Source organism: Mangifera indica, chromosome 4 (assembly GCF_011075055.1).
Source record: "Mangifera indica cultivar Alphonso chromosome 4, CATAS_Mindica_2.1, whole genome shotgun sequence".
In the NCBI taxonomy this organism is placed as follows: domain Eukaryota; kingdom Viridiplantae; phylum Streptophyta; class Magnoliopsida; order Sapindales; family Anacardiaceae; genus Mangifera; species Mangifera indica.
The window spans coordinates 13,816,856-13,833,383 of NC_058140.1; the positions used below are offsets into that span (position 1 = coordinate 13,816,856).

General features: G+C 34.5%; 3 protein-coding genes across 7 annotated transcripts; 2 read left to right on the forward strand and 1 right to left on the reverse strand.

Annotated features, from left to right (window-relative positions):
* Positions 1–1,199: 1,199 nt before the first annotated feature.
* Positions 1,200–3,715, reverse strand: LOC123214581 (transcription termination factor MTERF6, chloroplastic/mitochondrial-like). 4 transcript variants are annotated; one of them, XM_044634441.1, is made up of 3 exons: positions 3,570–3,715; positions 2,089–3,084; positions 1,200–1,624 (listed from the first exon to the last, which is right to left on the reverse strand). In XM_044634441.1, exon 2 carries the CDS (start codon positions 3,077–3,079, stop codon positions 2,090–2,092), a length of 990 nt encoding a protein of 329 aa, XP_044490376.1. In that variant the 5' UTR covers positions 3,080–3,084; positions 3,570–3,715; the 3' UTR covers positions 1,200–1,624; position 2,089. The 4 variants fall into 4 exon arrangements, with proteins under 4 accessions (XP_044490376.1, XP_044490378.1, XP_044490375.1 ...); XM_044634443.1 differs by having other exon boundaries at positions 1,200–1,564; positions 2,089–3,111; XM_044634440.1 differs by having other exon boundaries at positions 2,089–3,111.
* Positions 3,716–3,857: 142 nt separating this feature from the next.
* On the forward strand, positions 3,858–4,966 carry LOC123214583 (pentatricopeptide repeat-containing protein At4g38150-like). Its single transcript, XM_044634444.1, has one exon. It carries the CDS (start codon positions 4,045–4,047, stop codon positions 4,834–4,836), a length of 792 nt encoding a protein of 263 aa, XP_044490379.1. The 5' UTR covers positions 3,858–4,044; the 3' UTR covers positions 4,837–4,966.
* Positions 4,967–13,940: 8,974 nt separating this feature from the next.
* On the forward strand, positions 13,941–16,441 carry LOC123213719 (AP-1 complex subunit sigma-2-like). 2 transcript variants are annotated; one of them, XM_044633203.1, is made up of 8 exons: positions 13,962–14,037; positions 14,254–14,373; positions 15,017–15,103; positions 15,284–15,375; positions 15,460–15,568; positions 15,680–15,715; positions 15,919–16,005; positions 16,101–16,441. In XM_044633203.1, the coding sequence occupies exons 2-8, from the start codon at positions 14,317–14,319 to the stop codon at positions 16,170–16,172; spliced, it is 540 nt and encodes a 179-aa protein (XP_044489138.1). In that variant the 5' UTR covers positions 13,962–14,037; positions 14,254–14,316; the 3' UTR covers positions 16,173–16,441. The 2 variants fall into 2 exon arrangements, with proteins under 2 accessions (XP_044489139.1, XP_044489138.1); XM_044633204.1 differs by lacking the exon at positions 14,254–14,373 and having other exon boundaries at positions 13,941–14,037.
* The last annotated feature ends 87 nt before the right edge of the window (positions 16,442–16,528 follow it).

Below are 16,528 nucleotides of genomic sequence, written 5' to 3' on the forward strand. Positions count from 1 at the left end.
ATCTTATAAGCTAATAGCACAGCGGAGAACTAAAGTTCACCCGTAAGCCATTTTCATTATAATCTTTATTTTATTATAATTATATTTTTATTTATTAAATTTTTTAAAATAAAAATAATTTCATTTTTAATTAACATAATAAATAATATAAAAATTATTTTAAAATAATTATATCATAATAATTAAATAAAATAATATATTAATATTTTTTTATTATTTCTAACTAAATAAACTTTTACTAAATTCTTTTAAAAATTATAATAATTTATATCTAATAATTCTTAAAATAATCTATCTTTAAGATAATATCTCAATTTTAATAATAAAATATTTTCGAAACTAACCATCCCAACGGGTCGACTGAAAATAGCCATCTTTCATCTCAGTCCTACTACAATGGAATTTCAAACACGTGATTAAATCCCAGTGGAAAGTATTCATTTCTCAGAGATGAAACAACCTCTTCAAATATGCTTCTCCGGGTTTACTAGACCTTAAAAATTAGGTTTCCGAGATTTGCTAATCAGAAATTCTTCCAAAAGTCTAAACAAGAAAGGCTATTAAAGTGGCCTACTGATAAATGACAAAAATCCTACTCTCTTTGTACATAATCCACAGACACAATAAAAAATTCTTCCAAAAGTCTCACCAAGAACAAGCAATTAAAGTGGCCTACTAATACATTACAAAAATCCTACCCTCTTCCTCTTTGAACATAATCCACAGCCACAATGTCTGTTAACAATAGACATTGAGCAGGAAAACTTTATATTTGCATGCTTACTATAGGTATGACTCAGGGCAGCGCAAAATTTTTCAGAACTTGATAATATGACACAGAGGATCTGAGACAACTAAGAAATGGTCACAAGGAAGCTACAAAAGTTTAACTTCTTTAAGCAAAAGATTTCCACTGAGTTAGACATTCAGTGAATTGGAACTATAGGAGAAAAAGTTTAGTTGAGTAAAATAGCAGTGAAGTACAAAATGAATGGCCTCATTGATATAGCAAGTACCAAGTAGACCAAGTCAACTGGAGAATTTTTTGGCCATGCGCAAATAAAGATCTTCATTTGGGAAGCTGAGATATTGATAGGTACCTGTACTCAGCTAAACTGCAATCCCACAATCCTCACCCAAAGTGATTCCCAGCAAAGCCAAACCTCAACCAAGTAAAAATTGACAGATAACAGTGAAAATGGATTAGGAAAATAATATGATTTGTATTAAAACAATTCCATGCTTGCTTGGCATTCAACAGATAGCAGTGTCTACAATGCAACAGTAAACAAGGAATGACATTAAAACAGTCCCATGCTTGGCATTTGATAGGCCAGTACTCTCCTTCCACTCATTTCTTCTAATATCCTTCTTGCCTCTTTTTTCTCCTCTCCGATCTTTATTCCTCTTCATAACTGCCAACTCTTCTCAAATCATGCCACGTTCATCATTATCTCCCTGTGGTCCTGCCCTTCTTTTCATGTGAATGACACTTATGCTTCCCAAGTTGCTCCCCTGTGCTTGTGCCAACTGTTTCTCCTTCTTATGGGTATATTCATGGGTCCTAACAGATATTGTGTGCGAAATTGTGGACACTTACAATCACTGGACAGAAATAATGCAACTGCAACAAGTAAAAAAGTCACAGAGGTACAAATGAAGCCAAAACTCCTATTGAAGATGATAGATTCTTCTATAGAAACTGATCATATTATAGCACTAAACAAGTAAGCTCTCAGATTCTTAGATGCTAAAAAATATCCAAAAGCGGCCTTATGTACAGTGTTGAAAACCTAAAAATCACCATCTCTCTTAAATGTGCAACAATTTTCTTTTATTAAAGCAAAAAAAAAAAGAAAAAACCCATAACCAAAAGATTAAATATTAGCATTTACTGTAGAACACTACCAACAAATAAGTAGATTGCTATGGATCCCTGAGTCACAAAACTTTATTGCTCATAAATCCACACAGAAAAACATACAAGTTGAAATCTTTGAAAACCCAGAGGAATATATCTAATGAAGGGTTTGTTAAATTAAGCTTGAGGTTGCAAAAAAATAAAGACAAAGGTTGCGACTTTAATACCTTAAGCAATTAAACCAAACTTTATTTGGAACTTCTTTGCATTACAGTTGAGCATTTCACTCAAGCTACAGTCTACATTCTTTTGTTTCAAAAGCTTGTGTCGCAGCTCAAGACTCTTCTTCAAGCCATGCCGAAAGAAGTCTGGACACTCAGCAACTTCATCAATTTGTCGTCCCATAACCTCCACCAAAAACTTTATTCTAGGTTCTAAAGAATTCTTGATGCTCTTGATAAGAATGGGGGGATAAGCAGTAACCAAAGCCGCTATCTGTCCATCTTCAAACCCACATCTCTTTAAATAATTAAAGTTTGGTCTCAAAATCTTGTTCACATCTCTGCACAGAAGTTCAGGGAATTTTACTGCTACCATTTGAAGATCTAGTTCCTTCAGTCCTACTGATTTCAAAAACTCTGAAGTAGGGCGAAGCCTATTAACAACACTATAACCCATCATAAATGGATGTTTCACAAGGACTTTACCAATCATTCCATCTTTGGCCAGGCCAAGACTAGCTAGAAAGTCCACAGTTTCCTTGAGCTTAGATTCAATGCTGTAGCTGATAAGCCTCGGATTGAGCAGTATCATCCTTCCAAGTTGCTTTTCAGGGACTCCCAGAGCCTGAAAGAACGCCAAGAGTGGACAGAGCTTCTCTTCCACACTATGGGAGAGTATATGAGGAAATCTGGTTATGGCGGAAGCAACTTCATGGGGTTTTGTTCCTAGTGTAGTGAGGCACTCAACCATGGGTGCAAGCTTTTCATTGAGACCTAGAGTAAGGATTTTAGGGCACTTAGTAATAATGTGAGGGAGTTTTCTCTCTTGAATACCAATGCTTTTCAAGTAAGCCCAGTTCTCAGAGGCTCTTTCTCTTTCAACACCCTGCAGACGCTTGCACCTTTTGAACACATAATTGATGGTTTTATCATCAAAACCCTTATCCCTGAAGAACCACAAGATGCTACTACCATTTTGACTGGTGCTCATCTCCATATCTCCTGAGAGAAATTCACATCAAACTGAATCTACACCACAAGTTCTCTGTTATTTTTTCTTTTCTTGTTAAAACTTAAAAGATAAATTTACAAGTTGATAAATGTGCATACCATTTGGAGCAAATATTTCAATATTTGACTAAAAAAATACCAACTCCGTCAAGCAATAAACTGTTGTACTCCATAAATCATCATAAAAAGGTATGGATTAATGCTCAATTTGCAATGAAACTTTGTTAATCCAGTTCCTTTTCTACCTCCAAAGTAACTAGCATAGAAGGATGACAAAAAAACAAATTTTGGTAGATTTTGTTGGGGAAAACACACACTTTATAGCAATTACTAGAAAGAAGAGAAGATTTGAAGCAGAAAATCAAATACAAGGCCAGGACAAAAGCACAGAAGCAACATTCGAAACTTAGAAAGCGCAGACATGTAATAGTGATAAACAAAAATTCAGAAAAAGAAAACAGCAAAAAGTGCTTTACCTGAAGTTTTAAAATGACTTCTAGTTGCGCATTGAATTTTGAACTTAATTGCTTCCTCTCGTTCTATCGTGTAGTCCGAACTGAGGAGCGAAGAGAATGTAAAACGAAAGCCAAAACCAGAACGCCTTATCTTAAGTTACATCTCTAACTCTGTTTTAATATCTGACCTCATTTGCCCTTGTGGCATCCACCTGAAATGACTTATTTGCCCTTCCTATAATTAGCCAAAACCCCAACATCCTCTCTCCGGGCCCAAAACCCATGAATTCATTGTTGGAGGGAAAACAGTTCAGACGATGAAGGCATTATCTCAAGCTCGGGTTTTTATTGAGTTTTTACCCAAGTCGGAGCTCTGTGACTGTGAGCCTACTTCAACAGCGATACTACGCCGTTTTTCTTCCTTGAGAGATTTCAATGTTAATAATGGTGAAGAGGATGGTAGATACGGCAACAACTATCAGAACCTTCAGAGCCAATGCCCAATAGGCCTTTAAGGGGAGGTAGACAATTTTGTCATCAAATTGATCAACCTCAACACTCTCAAACTCACTTAAATAACACTGGCAGAGCTCGTCCTCAACCATCCAAGATTGCTGATGATGTTCAATCAAACGAGAATTTCCTGGAAAAATTCAAATTTTCTGTTGAGAAGAAGGCAGAAAAGCCCTCACAAAATCATACACCAACAGCAACACAACACAAGATTGAGCCTCCACAAGACGCGGACGAGATCTTCAAGAAAATGAAAGAGACGGGTCTTATTCCAAATGCTATTGCTATGCTTGATGGACTCTGCAAAGACGGTCTTGACCAGGAAGCTATGAAACTGTTTGGTTCGATGCAGGAAAAAAGCACCATTCCTGAAGTTGTTATTTACCCTGCCGTTGTTGATGGCTTTTGCAAGGCTCATAAATTAGATGATGCCAAGAGGATCTTTAGGAAATTGCAGACCAATGGCATCTCTCCTAATGCCTTCAGTTATGGTGTGTTAATTCAAGGTTTATGTAATGCTAACAAGTTCGAAGGTGCTAGTGATTATTGTATTGAAACGTTAGAAGCTGGTCATTCTCCGAATGTTACTACTTTTGTTGGATTGGTTGAGGGGTTTTGTGGGGAGAAAGGTGTTGAAAAAGCTCAGAGTGCTATTGCAACGTTGAGACAGAAGGGATTTCTTGTTAATAAGGAATACTTGGACAAAAAAGCTCCTTTTTCGTCATCAGTTTGGGAAGTAATCTTTGGGAAGAAAACCTCTGGGAAACCATTTTAACTTTCTTTTTTTTTTTTTTGGGTGAGTTATTCAATAGCGCCCTTTCATTGATTTTGTGGCTTTATTGTTATATCATATGAGAAGATGTGAAGATAATATTTGATTTAGACAATGGAAGTTCTCATTTTAACTTTGTGCTTGCCATAATTCTTTTGCTTCATTCCCTTGTTTAAATAATTGTGTTGGCCATGTGTTTCTGCATAAGTGATCACAGTCGGTAATTGCTAGGTTCCAGCCAACAATTTAACCAAATAATCAATACAAATCAATAACACGATGGGAGATGAATAAGAAAACTGATATGTATTCTACATTGAATCACAGTCCTAATTGAATGAACAGTATTCAAAGCGAAAAGTAGTAATAATAATCAGAGAGCGATTTCACTCTCCCCCGGCCTGATATACGAGAGACCAGATTCTCTCCTCAAAGGTTTTTCCTACAATTTTTCTGTCTGCCCCTTTCTCACCCACCCCAAGTCACTTTTATGCTTATTCTTCTCATAAATGCCCACACAATTTGCTGTCAAGTTTGTTTGTTGTCCCAAGTGGTCCCTTCTCTAGGTATGACACTTTTTGCCTCCTACAGGTACAGCTATATGAGTCCTAACATATATTAACCTTGAATCATGTTGAAATGACTTGCCCATGGTTGTCCAATATCAGAACTAAAGCTACACAGGATTAGCAATAAGGCTAAATTTCTGATCTTGTGTTTTCCTCTTTCTGCCGGTTGTTGCTTAGTAAATTGTCCTGCAAAGTTAACTTGTGAATTGCATCTGAAGGTGATTGTGTAATGGAAGTAGGAGTTTTCATTGAGTATTGAAAGTGCCAAAGATAGAGGAAATGGTTGTGGAGATCTGTTGATGTTCCTATCTTTCTGAAACATTAAACGTATATATAGATTTTGTTAGCAAACTAGAACATTGAAGTTGTTCCTTTTACTGTTTTTGGTTAAATATTTTATGTCCAGTTAAGTTGTCTTTAGTTAGAACAGGTAATAATGTGTGATTTACCTTAAACTAAGGAACTTTTGTTATATTTAGTATGACCATTGTTATGACTTCTTTGTACTTGTCTTCATATATATGTATCTTTGATTAATAAAGAAATGACATACTTCTGTCAAAAATCATTTCTTCAACTCTCCCTTTTTTATTCATCATCTTTAGACTACAATAATATGCTCCCTTGCTTCTGCACTTGCTTTAAAACTTGCTCATTCAAAAAACAATCTAGCATGTTATTTTGTCTAATATAATTACAACATGGTATCAGAATAGTGAGATTTTAATGGGTGTGTGTGTGCTTGTCTTTAACAAAAAAAAACTAGTTTTAAAACTATTTTATCAATCATTGCTCCATGACATCCTTGTCTTCTTCTATGTCACCGCCAATATACAATGGTGAAAATTATCACATATGGGTAGTAAAAATGAAGGCATTCTTGAGGGATTTAGGATTGTGGCAGTATGTTGAGGAGGCGAAACAACTCTCTCCTTTGATGCCAAATCTAACATTGAACCAAATTAGAATGCATGAAGAAGAGATGACTAATGGTCTTAGAGCCTTGTCTATGATCCATCAAGGAGTAACTAATGTTGTTTTCACAAAGACTATTGCATGTGAAATAACCAAAGAAGCTTGGGACAAGTTGAAGGAAGACTATTTAGGAAATGAGAGGCAAGACAAATGAATGTCTTGAACCTAAGGAGAGAGTTCGAAGTGTTGAAGATGAAGGAAGTGGAAGCTATAAAAGAATATGTTGACCGAGTGGTTAAAGTAGTGAATCAAATTAGGCTAATAGGAGAGACCCTATTTGATCAAAGGGTTGTCGAAAAAATACTTGTCACTGTTCCAGAGAGATATAAAGTTAAAATCTCTTCATTGGAAGACTTTAAAAAGTTTTCTAAACTCACCTTGTCCGAAGTGTTGAATGCCTTGAAAGCTCAAGACCAGAGAAAGGCATTAAGGCAAGAAGAGTCATCTAAGCAAGCCTTGAGCATGAGAGTTCAAGATAAAAACTGGAGTGGCTATGGCAACAAGAAACAATCTTCTGACAAAAGAGATGAAAAAAGAGATAAGAACAAGTCACAAAACGATAAGAAAGGGAAGCTTAGTTCATGTCCTTACTATAAAAGGAAGGGTCATTCTCTTAACAATTGTTGGTTTAGGCCCAATGTAAGATACAAGTTGTGTAATCAGCAAGGACACATTGATAAAGTGTGTAGAAACAAGCCATCAAGCCAAGGTCATAATACTTAGTAAGCTCAAATTGCTGAAAATCAAGAAGTCTCAAATGAAAGCTTGCTTGTGGCTTCATGTCATACTTTACAGAAAAATCAAGCAGCTACAACCTGGTTGATTGATAGTGGCTGTTCAAGTGAGATGACAAATGATGTTTCACATTTCACCAATCTTGACTCTACTTTTTGCTCCAAAGTCAGAATAGGAAATAAAGACTTGCTGGAGGTCAAAGGTAAAAGATCATTCCTGGTCAATATACCAAAAGGTACCAAACTCATACATGATGTGTTTTATGTTCCCAGTATTATTCACAATCTATTGAGTGTTGGTTAAATGATGCAAAATGGATATTCACTCAACTTTGAAAGTAATACTTGCTTTATTTTTTATAAGAATGGTCTAGAGGTTATGTCAGTGGGTATGGACGACAATAATTTTGCTGTTAAATGACAATTTCCAGAAGCTAATTCTGTAAACACTGTTATCGATGAATCAAAATTGTGGCATAGAAAACTAAGACACTTCAACTTTTCTACTTTGAAAAGTATGCATGATGATGATCTACTTTTGAATTTATCTGCCATAATTGACCATAAGTTATGTGAAGTATGTCAATTTGGGAAGCAAGCAAGGCTACCCTTTACTAAAGGTAGTTGGAGAGCAAGTAAAAAATTATAGCTAGTGCATTTTGACTTGTGTGGTCCTATGAACACCTTGTCACTGAATGGAAGCAAATACATGTTGCTCTTCATTGATGATCTAACTAGATATTGTTAGGGTTATTTTTTGCTAAAAAATGAAGTCCTGGACATTTTCAAAGGATTCAAATAGGAAGTGAAAAATCAACCAGAAACTAAAATCAAGATTTTAAGAACTGATAATGGAGGTGAGTACACCTTTTATGCATTTGTTGATTACTACAGAAGTGAAAGAATTATACCTCAGCTTACCACTCCTTATACCCCTCAACAAAATGAGATTAGTGGGAGAAATAACAGATCAACTATGGAAATGGCAAAATATTTGTTATTTGAAAATAGGTTGCCAAAAAAGTTCTGGGGAGAGGCTGCCAATACTGTCATATACCTATTGAATATGTTGCCTTCCAAAGCATTAGATAATGCTACTCTTTTTGAAAAATGGCATGGAAGAAAAGCCTCAGTAGATCATTTAAAAACATTTTGTTGTATCTGTTATGTTTTGTTCCTCAAGAGAAAAGATCAAAGTTGGATTCCAAGGTAGACATTAGAATTTTTATTGGTTGTAGTTCTGTCTCAAAAGAGTACAGAATATTCCATCCTCAAACTTCAAGTGTTGTGGTTAGTAGAAATATTAAATTTGATGAGACAAAGTCCTGAAATTGGGAAAATAGTTTAGGTGACCACTTTCAGTCTATAACCTTTTCAAAATCAGTCTCCAAGACTGAAGAGTTATTAGATGACAGTAATAATGATGAGATAGTTCTTATTTCAAGAATGAGATCACTTGATGACATTTACAGTAGGTGTAATTTAGTTCTGAAAGAGCCAGAGAATTTTGAAGAAGCATCCTAAAATAATAAATGGTTGAATGCCATGAAGGAAGAACCTAGAGTCTAGTTGAAAAACCAGCAGGCCACAAACCAATTTGGGTTAAGTGGATTTTCAGAACAAAACTAAATCCTGATGGTTCAGTCAATAAACTCAAGGCCAGATTGGTAGTTAAAGGGTATATGCAACAACCTATATCTGACTTCTCTGAAACCTTTGCTCCTATGGCAAGGTATGACATAATTAGGCTTTTAATTGCCTTATCTGCTAAGGCAAGTTGAAAGATACATCATTTTGATGTTAAATCAACTTTCTTTAATGGAACTCTGGATGAGGAAATCTATGCTAACCAACCTGAAGGCTTTGTAATTCCAGGAAAAGAAGAGTGTGTTTATAGGTTACACAAAGCTCTTTATGCGCTTAAGCAAGCCCTTAAGGCTTGGTATAGTAGAATACATGGACACTTACTTAGCCTAGGATTTGTATGCACTCGAACTGAACCAACCTTGTACATCAAGAGACAAAATGATGAAGTTAAACTCATTGTGTCCTTGTATGTTGGTGATTTGTTGGTAACAGAAGGACATACTACTCAATTACTGGAATTCAAACTCAGCATAGAAAAGGAATTTGATATGTCTGATCTTGGCCTAATGAAACACTTTCTTGGCTTGGAAATCCATCAACTTTCTGATAGAATTTTTATTTCACAGGAAAGATATGTCAGAGACTTGTTGAGTAGGTTCCATATGACAAATTGCAAGTCTGTTATCACTGGTTGGTTCTTGACCCTACTGCTCCTCAACTAGTAAAAGATTATCAGCAAATATTAAGAATCTCTGAAAGCCTAATGATCTGTGGGAATACACTGAACTGCACAAGATTGAGAAGCCTACTTTAGTTGGTATGTAAGACAGAGACCTCACAATTTGTCGATAATATGTATTTAGAGAATTACTTGGTAAGCTATGTTTATGTGTTTTGGTCCATTGTTATTTATCTCTTCCATTTTATATATTAGAAACTGAATATATATTTGTTTCATAATGTGAAAACTTATGTATTTGTTCAAAAACTTTTTAGTGGGTGCAAATGCATAGGACATAGTAGATCCTTAATGTCGTTGGAAGAGTACATGCAAATAGACTCAGTTTATCTCACAGCAGAATTTAAGGCTTTGAAAGAATCGGAACTGCACCACCCTCTTCTGGGGAAACTAATACTTCTCCCTCGTTAATTTTCAGGTCAAGACAAATGGTGAAGATTCAAGCTTAATGGACTGATTTTAGATTTTCTTTTTACTTATTATAGTTTCTGTCATCCAGCCGACTTCTGCCTTACCTTTACTTGTTAAGAACTCCTATGAAGTTTCGTCTTCTTTCAGAAAACCACATGCGTTATGTTCCAGATGTGTTTCTGGAGCTGATTTGGCTTTGATGACTCCATTGAACCCTATGTTAATGTTAACTAGCATAGTTTGCGAAGATGCTGATATGCAACACCAGATCTTCCCAGCCAATAGTTGCAGAAAGAGTGCTTTTATTTAACTGGGATCCGATACGAAGACAACCCAACACCATTAAAACGTTGGCTTTCTGAGATAAAGTTGCAGTTTTATAAATGGGGATTTCATGGGTTGACGTCAATTGGAGCCTCTGTTCTAGACTTGGAATTTTTATGGTTCTCAGAACACCTAAGACAGATTTTTCTAACCAAACTTTTCAGAAAGAATCATTCTTCAAAACTGGGATGTGAGATACAACATTAAAAGATAGGCTCTTTGAGACATAAAAATGCAGTTTCATAATTGGGAATCTGATCACAATAAGATACATGATAGCGGAAGAGTGATGTCAAGAACAATATCGGCTCTGTTAGTTCAGTGTTTCATGTGCATTCCATATGGTCGGTAATTGTTTAATTATAGTGAGGTAAGATGAAGAAGATTCATCTCCTCTTGAAGAGAGAGAAGTTGGGTATCGCTAATTTAAATTAAATGTTGAGCAAAAACTCACCAATAAAATTGCCAATCCCCCTAGAAGATCTTTGTGTGATCTGGTCGGCCTGATTGTTTATGCTGGTCAATTCCAAGGCAGAAAGAATTGCGCAACTAGTGGCGGGGTGGCATTTTGTTGTGCTTGTGTTTACGATAAAAATAATAATTGAATCCGTTGTTGTTGCTGCTGAGTTAATATTTTGACCACCTCACGCAAATTCAGTCTGCTCTAGCGTGAGCGTGTTTAGTGCACGTGCTATCTGTCTTCACCCATTTGCAAATGTTTGGAATTGCAGCCAATTTATCACAAGAGATTACATGAGGATACATACATACATACATATATTTAAAATTATGTTGATATAATTTATTGTTATAAAAAAAATTTCTACTTCAACTTTCAAATCAACATTTCTTTTATAATTATCCATGCATGCATTGTAAATGAGGCATTCGAGAATAATATTATATGAATCTTTTTTTAATATATGAGTAAATATATATCTATGTATATTATTATATGATTGAATATTATTTTATTTTTAATTTAAAAATATCTAATCATATAATAACACATATTAAATATATACGTATTTGTATATTCAAAGTCAATATCCTCAAATGATAGCTTGAATGGTAAAAAAGGAGATTTTAATTATAAGAAAATATAAATTGAAATCTCCTCTAGTGATATATCAAAATTAAATTTTCGATTTACTTAATTCAATGATAATAAAATCAATCACTGATTCAGAGTTTATCTTATTTTATCTGATATGATTTGTTTAATCCCAACAAAATGATAATCTAATTTAAATGAAATCTCTCATTACCTACTAAAAAAAGGGTAACTCATGAGCTCATGAACAGATTTACGAAGAGGCAAGTTGAGGCTAGGGCTGGACTCGAGCCGAGCCAGCTCAAGCTCAAGCTCGGCTTGGTCGAGCCCGAAATGAGCCGAGCTTGAGCTAGCTCAGGTTAGCACGATAGATTTTTTTAAAAAATTTTTTATACAAAATGACGTCGTTTTGATCAATATATATTAAAAACGATGTCGTTTTGATAAGAAAAAACGAGTTAAGCCAAGCCGAGCCAAGCTCGGCTTGGCTCGAATCCAGCCCTAGTTGAGACTGATGAATTTTCTTTGTAACTTAACTTTTTTTAAAATTATTTATTAAAATAATTAAAAGATATGTATTTTACAGATTGAAAATATTATTTTATTTTCTTCATCAACACAAGTCAACTAAAGCTAAAAACTAAAAAATTTTATAATATTATTTTTATCATAATAATATTTTATTTATTTTGAATTCGTCTTCTAAATGAATTTGAGATACATCACAAGAGGCACCAGAGAAGGTGCCTTTGGGTTTATTGGTAAAAAGCCTAATGACTTTTTCTTACTTAAGTTAGAAGTAACCACGTAACACTTTAAATTTTAAAAAAATAAATTCTCATCCCACATTAAATTTCGTCAATAAATTTTATTTAAATTTCTTTAAAATGATTATTTAACCTTTTTTTTTTAAATTTTCATTAATATTTAATATAAATTTTAAATTACTAATATATTTTTACAAATTTAAAAATTTTATATATCCCTATTAAAAACTTTTGAGTATAACTATTATTTATAGAACTATTAAAAATATATTAAAATTTTAAAAATTTCAAAATATCCCTAAACTGTTTTTTTAAATTTATAAAAACCCTTTAAAAACTTTTATTAACTCTTTTAATATTTTTAAAAATTATAATTTATTCGTATATTTATGAAAAGAAAATAAAAAAATAAAAAAGCGTTGTAAAATAATTTTTGTATCATTTTATTTAAACATATTTATTAACGAAAGTTAACAAAATTTATTAATAAAAATGAATGAGAGCAGAAAATCCGAACTTTTGAAATTTAAAGTGTAACAATGTACCATTAAAGCAAATCATAGGTGCAAAAAAGTCTTTTGGCAGCATTGCATGGTCCAGGAGGTAGCGTGAGGGAATTAGTTAATTAAGTTGGGTTAATTAATATTTAGCAATAATTTGGTGTCCTCGTTAAGAATTAAATAAGAGGAGACTGGGAGGATGTGGGGTCGGCGCCGGCCCTGCTCCTCCGCCGAATTCAAAGTTCCATAACCACCCAACACTTATTTAAACGCGACCTAGTATGATTCAAACCATTCTTAATTCTCAAAAATCCTGCAAAAAGTCAATACAGAAAACAAACACTAGTGCAATTCAAGTTAACAAATACTATAAAATAGTTTGACCCTGGAGTGAAGCCTAATATATATTTCCTATATAAACAAGCACTACTGCAACTTCGTCTTCCACCTTCAGCCCTATACAAAACAAAGAGAGAAAAATGATTTCTTTAGTGTATTCTCAGTCACGCCTGTGCATGGCCAGCGTCGCTTTCTACATTTTCATTGTCATCCCATTACTTCAACTGAAGAGGGGTCTTGAGAGAATACTGGGTTTCCTGCTTTTCAAGAATGCCGACGAGGGCTTCGTGGAGGAGCTTGCGGCGTACCTTTCAGTTAGTAGGTTTGAAGAACTAGAGGAGGCGGAGGAGGGAATGTGCTCCATTTGCTTGATGGAGTTCGAGAAGGACGATGCAGTGAGCAGACTGTGTAGATGTGGCCACGTCTTCCACATGGACTGCATGGAAAAATGGCTAGATTGTTGTCAGCTTACCTGCCCACTCTGCAGAGCCTTCGTCCTCATAAATGTTAAATCTTCCCGGCCAAATAAGTGCCATTTTCATTAGATTCGTGTAAACTTTTGGCTTTAACTTTTGCAGAGAAATGGAACATTTAGTTTAATTGTATATGAGTATGATTTCGAGAACAGTGTTAACTAAATATGGCTTTGTCAGGCGGCGGGAGCATTGGAATAAGGAATCTAATGGTTTTGGAATTTTGGGATTGCGGCTTTGATGATGTCAAATGCTTAAGAGTTTGACATGTGCCATATTTGCTTGCTGTCGTTCATGCTTCTTCTTTCTTAATTTATTATTACCATTATTCAAATGAAATCTCAACTTCCATGGCAGTTCCAGTGTGACTAAACGCAATGATTTTCATAAAAACAGTTGAAAAACTGAATAAATTCAAATTATTATTGTTGACATCCCTAATTTTATTATAAAAGCTCTGGACTTTGTGGGTAGCCATTGAAGAACTTCTGAGAAAGAATCAATCAACTAGATGGTTACATTCCGAACCAGCCAAAACAATTAAACGAAGTCAAAATAATGGGCTGGGCTCTCGTTTACAACCCAAAGTCATATTGGGCTTACATTAGAAGTCTACAAAAATACAAATAACTATTGGGCTAGACTCAAACTATGAATTTAACAGTTGTTTAATACAACAGAGAAGAGCAAAGCAGAATTGCATCTCATCGTCGATACAGTTGGAAAACCATGGTATGTAATGAATGTAGAATTCTTATTTTTATTGTTTTATGGATTTCATTAGCCAAATGGAGGATTGAACCATGGAATTCCTTTTCTGTATATCTACCTCGTTTATTAATTTTTATAAAATACCATCTTTGGAGTTCTGCATTTATTGAAATATTACATTAGATTCGGGTTTTGGTTCAGCTGATGCATTTTTCTTGAACTGTTTTTTATATTTAGGTGATATATCATCACCGTTAGATCTGACTTCATAATCACATTTTCGGAAGAATGGTTGAGTAAATGTTTGGGATTATGATGGATTGGTTGCTTTCTGAACGTGCAATTTCCCTCAGTTGGGTGATGTATTTGGCTACTTAGTTAATCTTATGTGTATCAACCTGTCTAAGATCTTGAATTAGAGATTCATTGAAACTTTAGGCGTAGAATAACAGTTTTGTGAATTTCAGTAGGTCTTCAATCGACAAAGCTATATTAGTTTACCAATTTATTGCCAAGTTCTGAGATCTGCCTAAGTGGGTTAGTCATTCTTGAACCATCTTGTCTTTAAAAAGAATTTTCAGAAAGAATATATGAATTATTGTATCACAGGGAAAGGGATGTATTTGATAGAAAATGAGTTTGCATGGAGACTTCGTATGTCTGAAAAGTGAAATTTAAGTTGGAACTAGCCTATCAATTCTGTGCAATTGGCTTATCTTGGAAAATAACCTATGTTTTATGCTATTTTTTCACAACATGGCGGGAAATGTATCATAGATTTAAGGAACAGAAAATTTTTTATTGCTAAGAATTTACTAGTGCGCTTTAAAGTTGAAATGCGTTGAATAGCAACCTTGGTTGCTGAGATTAAGGCTATTGAGCTTAGTTAAGGCCCTGAACAATTTTATCTAGTTAATTTTATGTTGCCCACGCGTAAATGAAAAATTAATGTTTTTATTTTGCTCCTGTTCTATAATTTTTCATCCTCAATATTTTTCAGATTCACTTTGTGCTTCTTATAAGCAGACAAGGAAAAGTCCGGTTGACTAAATGGTATTCTCCTTATTCACAGAAGGAACGAACTAAGGTATGGCTTTTAAATCCATTTCCCTAAGATATTCTCTCGTCAGATCTTAATTATTATTTTTTATCAAAGGACCTTCCATTTGTTGGATAAGTGATCGTTGTGGTATCATGTTCTCAACTTATTGTAATAGCTTTGGTTAGGTTGATGATTTGTTTGAAGCTGCTTCTTTTGTCTGAGAAGGTTATTCGTGAGCTCAGTGGAGTAATTCTTACACGAGGACCAAAGCTCTGTAATTTTGTGGAATGGAGAGGATTTAAAGTTGTTTATAAAAGGTATATGTATTCATGACACAATGAAGATGTTTCACCATCATGGAGATGATCAACTGAGTTGGTTCCGGTGAATACGTTTTGCAGATATGCTAGTCTTTACTTCTGCATGTGCATTGATCAGGACGACAATGAATTAGAGATCCTTGAAATAATTCAACATTATGTTGTGATTCTTGACAGATACTTTGGAAGTGTGAGCAAAGTTGTCTTTACTTTTTATAAGATCACTAAGTGCATTGAAGCATATATGTCTATTTGATTGGGATGGAAACTGACGCTTGTGTTAATGTAATTTTGCTTCCAGGTTTGTGAGCTGGACTTGATCTTCAACTTTCACAAGGTATGTTGCAATGGGCTTGTTTTGCAATCTGGATTTTCCTTTCTCGAAAGGTTCCACTGTATCATAAATGGTGATTGATGCAATAAGTAACTGCCCAAAAGTACTTTATCAATTAAATGCTATCTTGCTTATAGATCAGTTTATATTGTATGGATGCCAAAATCCGTGTCTTTGCTAATTGCTGACAGGTGTTTACATTATAGGCCTATTTTATTTTGGATGAACTCTTGATTGCCGGTGAACTTCAAGAGTCCAGCAAGAGAACAGTCACACGGCTAACAACTGCTCAGGTTTAATTTCTTTTTCTTGGTTGCAGAAGGGTTTTGGTTGTCGGTTTTTCATTTTTCTCTTTTTCAGTGTATCATATTTTTTTTTTATGTTGAAGGATTCATTGGTGGAGACTGCAAAAGAGCAAGCCAATTCAATAAGTAATATAATTGCACAGGCCACCAAGTAGAGTAAGATAATCTTGGTTGAGCATGTTTTGGTCAACTTTGAAGCGCTATCTGTATTCAGTTTCATATCAAATTACCTTGTAAGAGCTGAATTGCACGTTAAGGATCTCTCAAGAATTCTACACTTGATTTCTCATTAGATTTAACAGTGATGGATTTGGCCGATGCATCTGTACAGTGTAAAGACACTATACAACTGCAATGCAAGCTGTAATTTTCAAAGCAACAGTACATTTTTTCAATGGGAAGTTGATTTTCATTATTCTGGATATATTATATGTTCTTCAATGATTCTTCCTCTTATACACTTTAATATACCAAAAAATACCACTTTGATTATGATCAGATGTTTTACTGG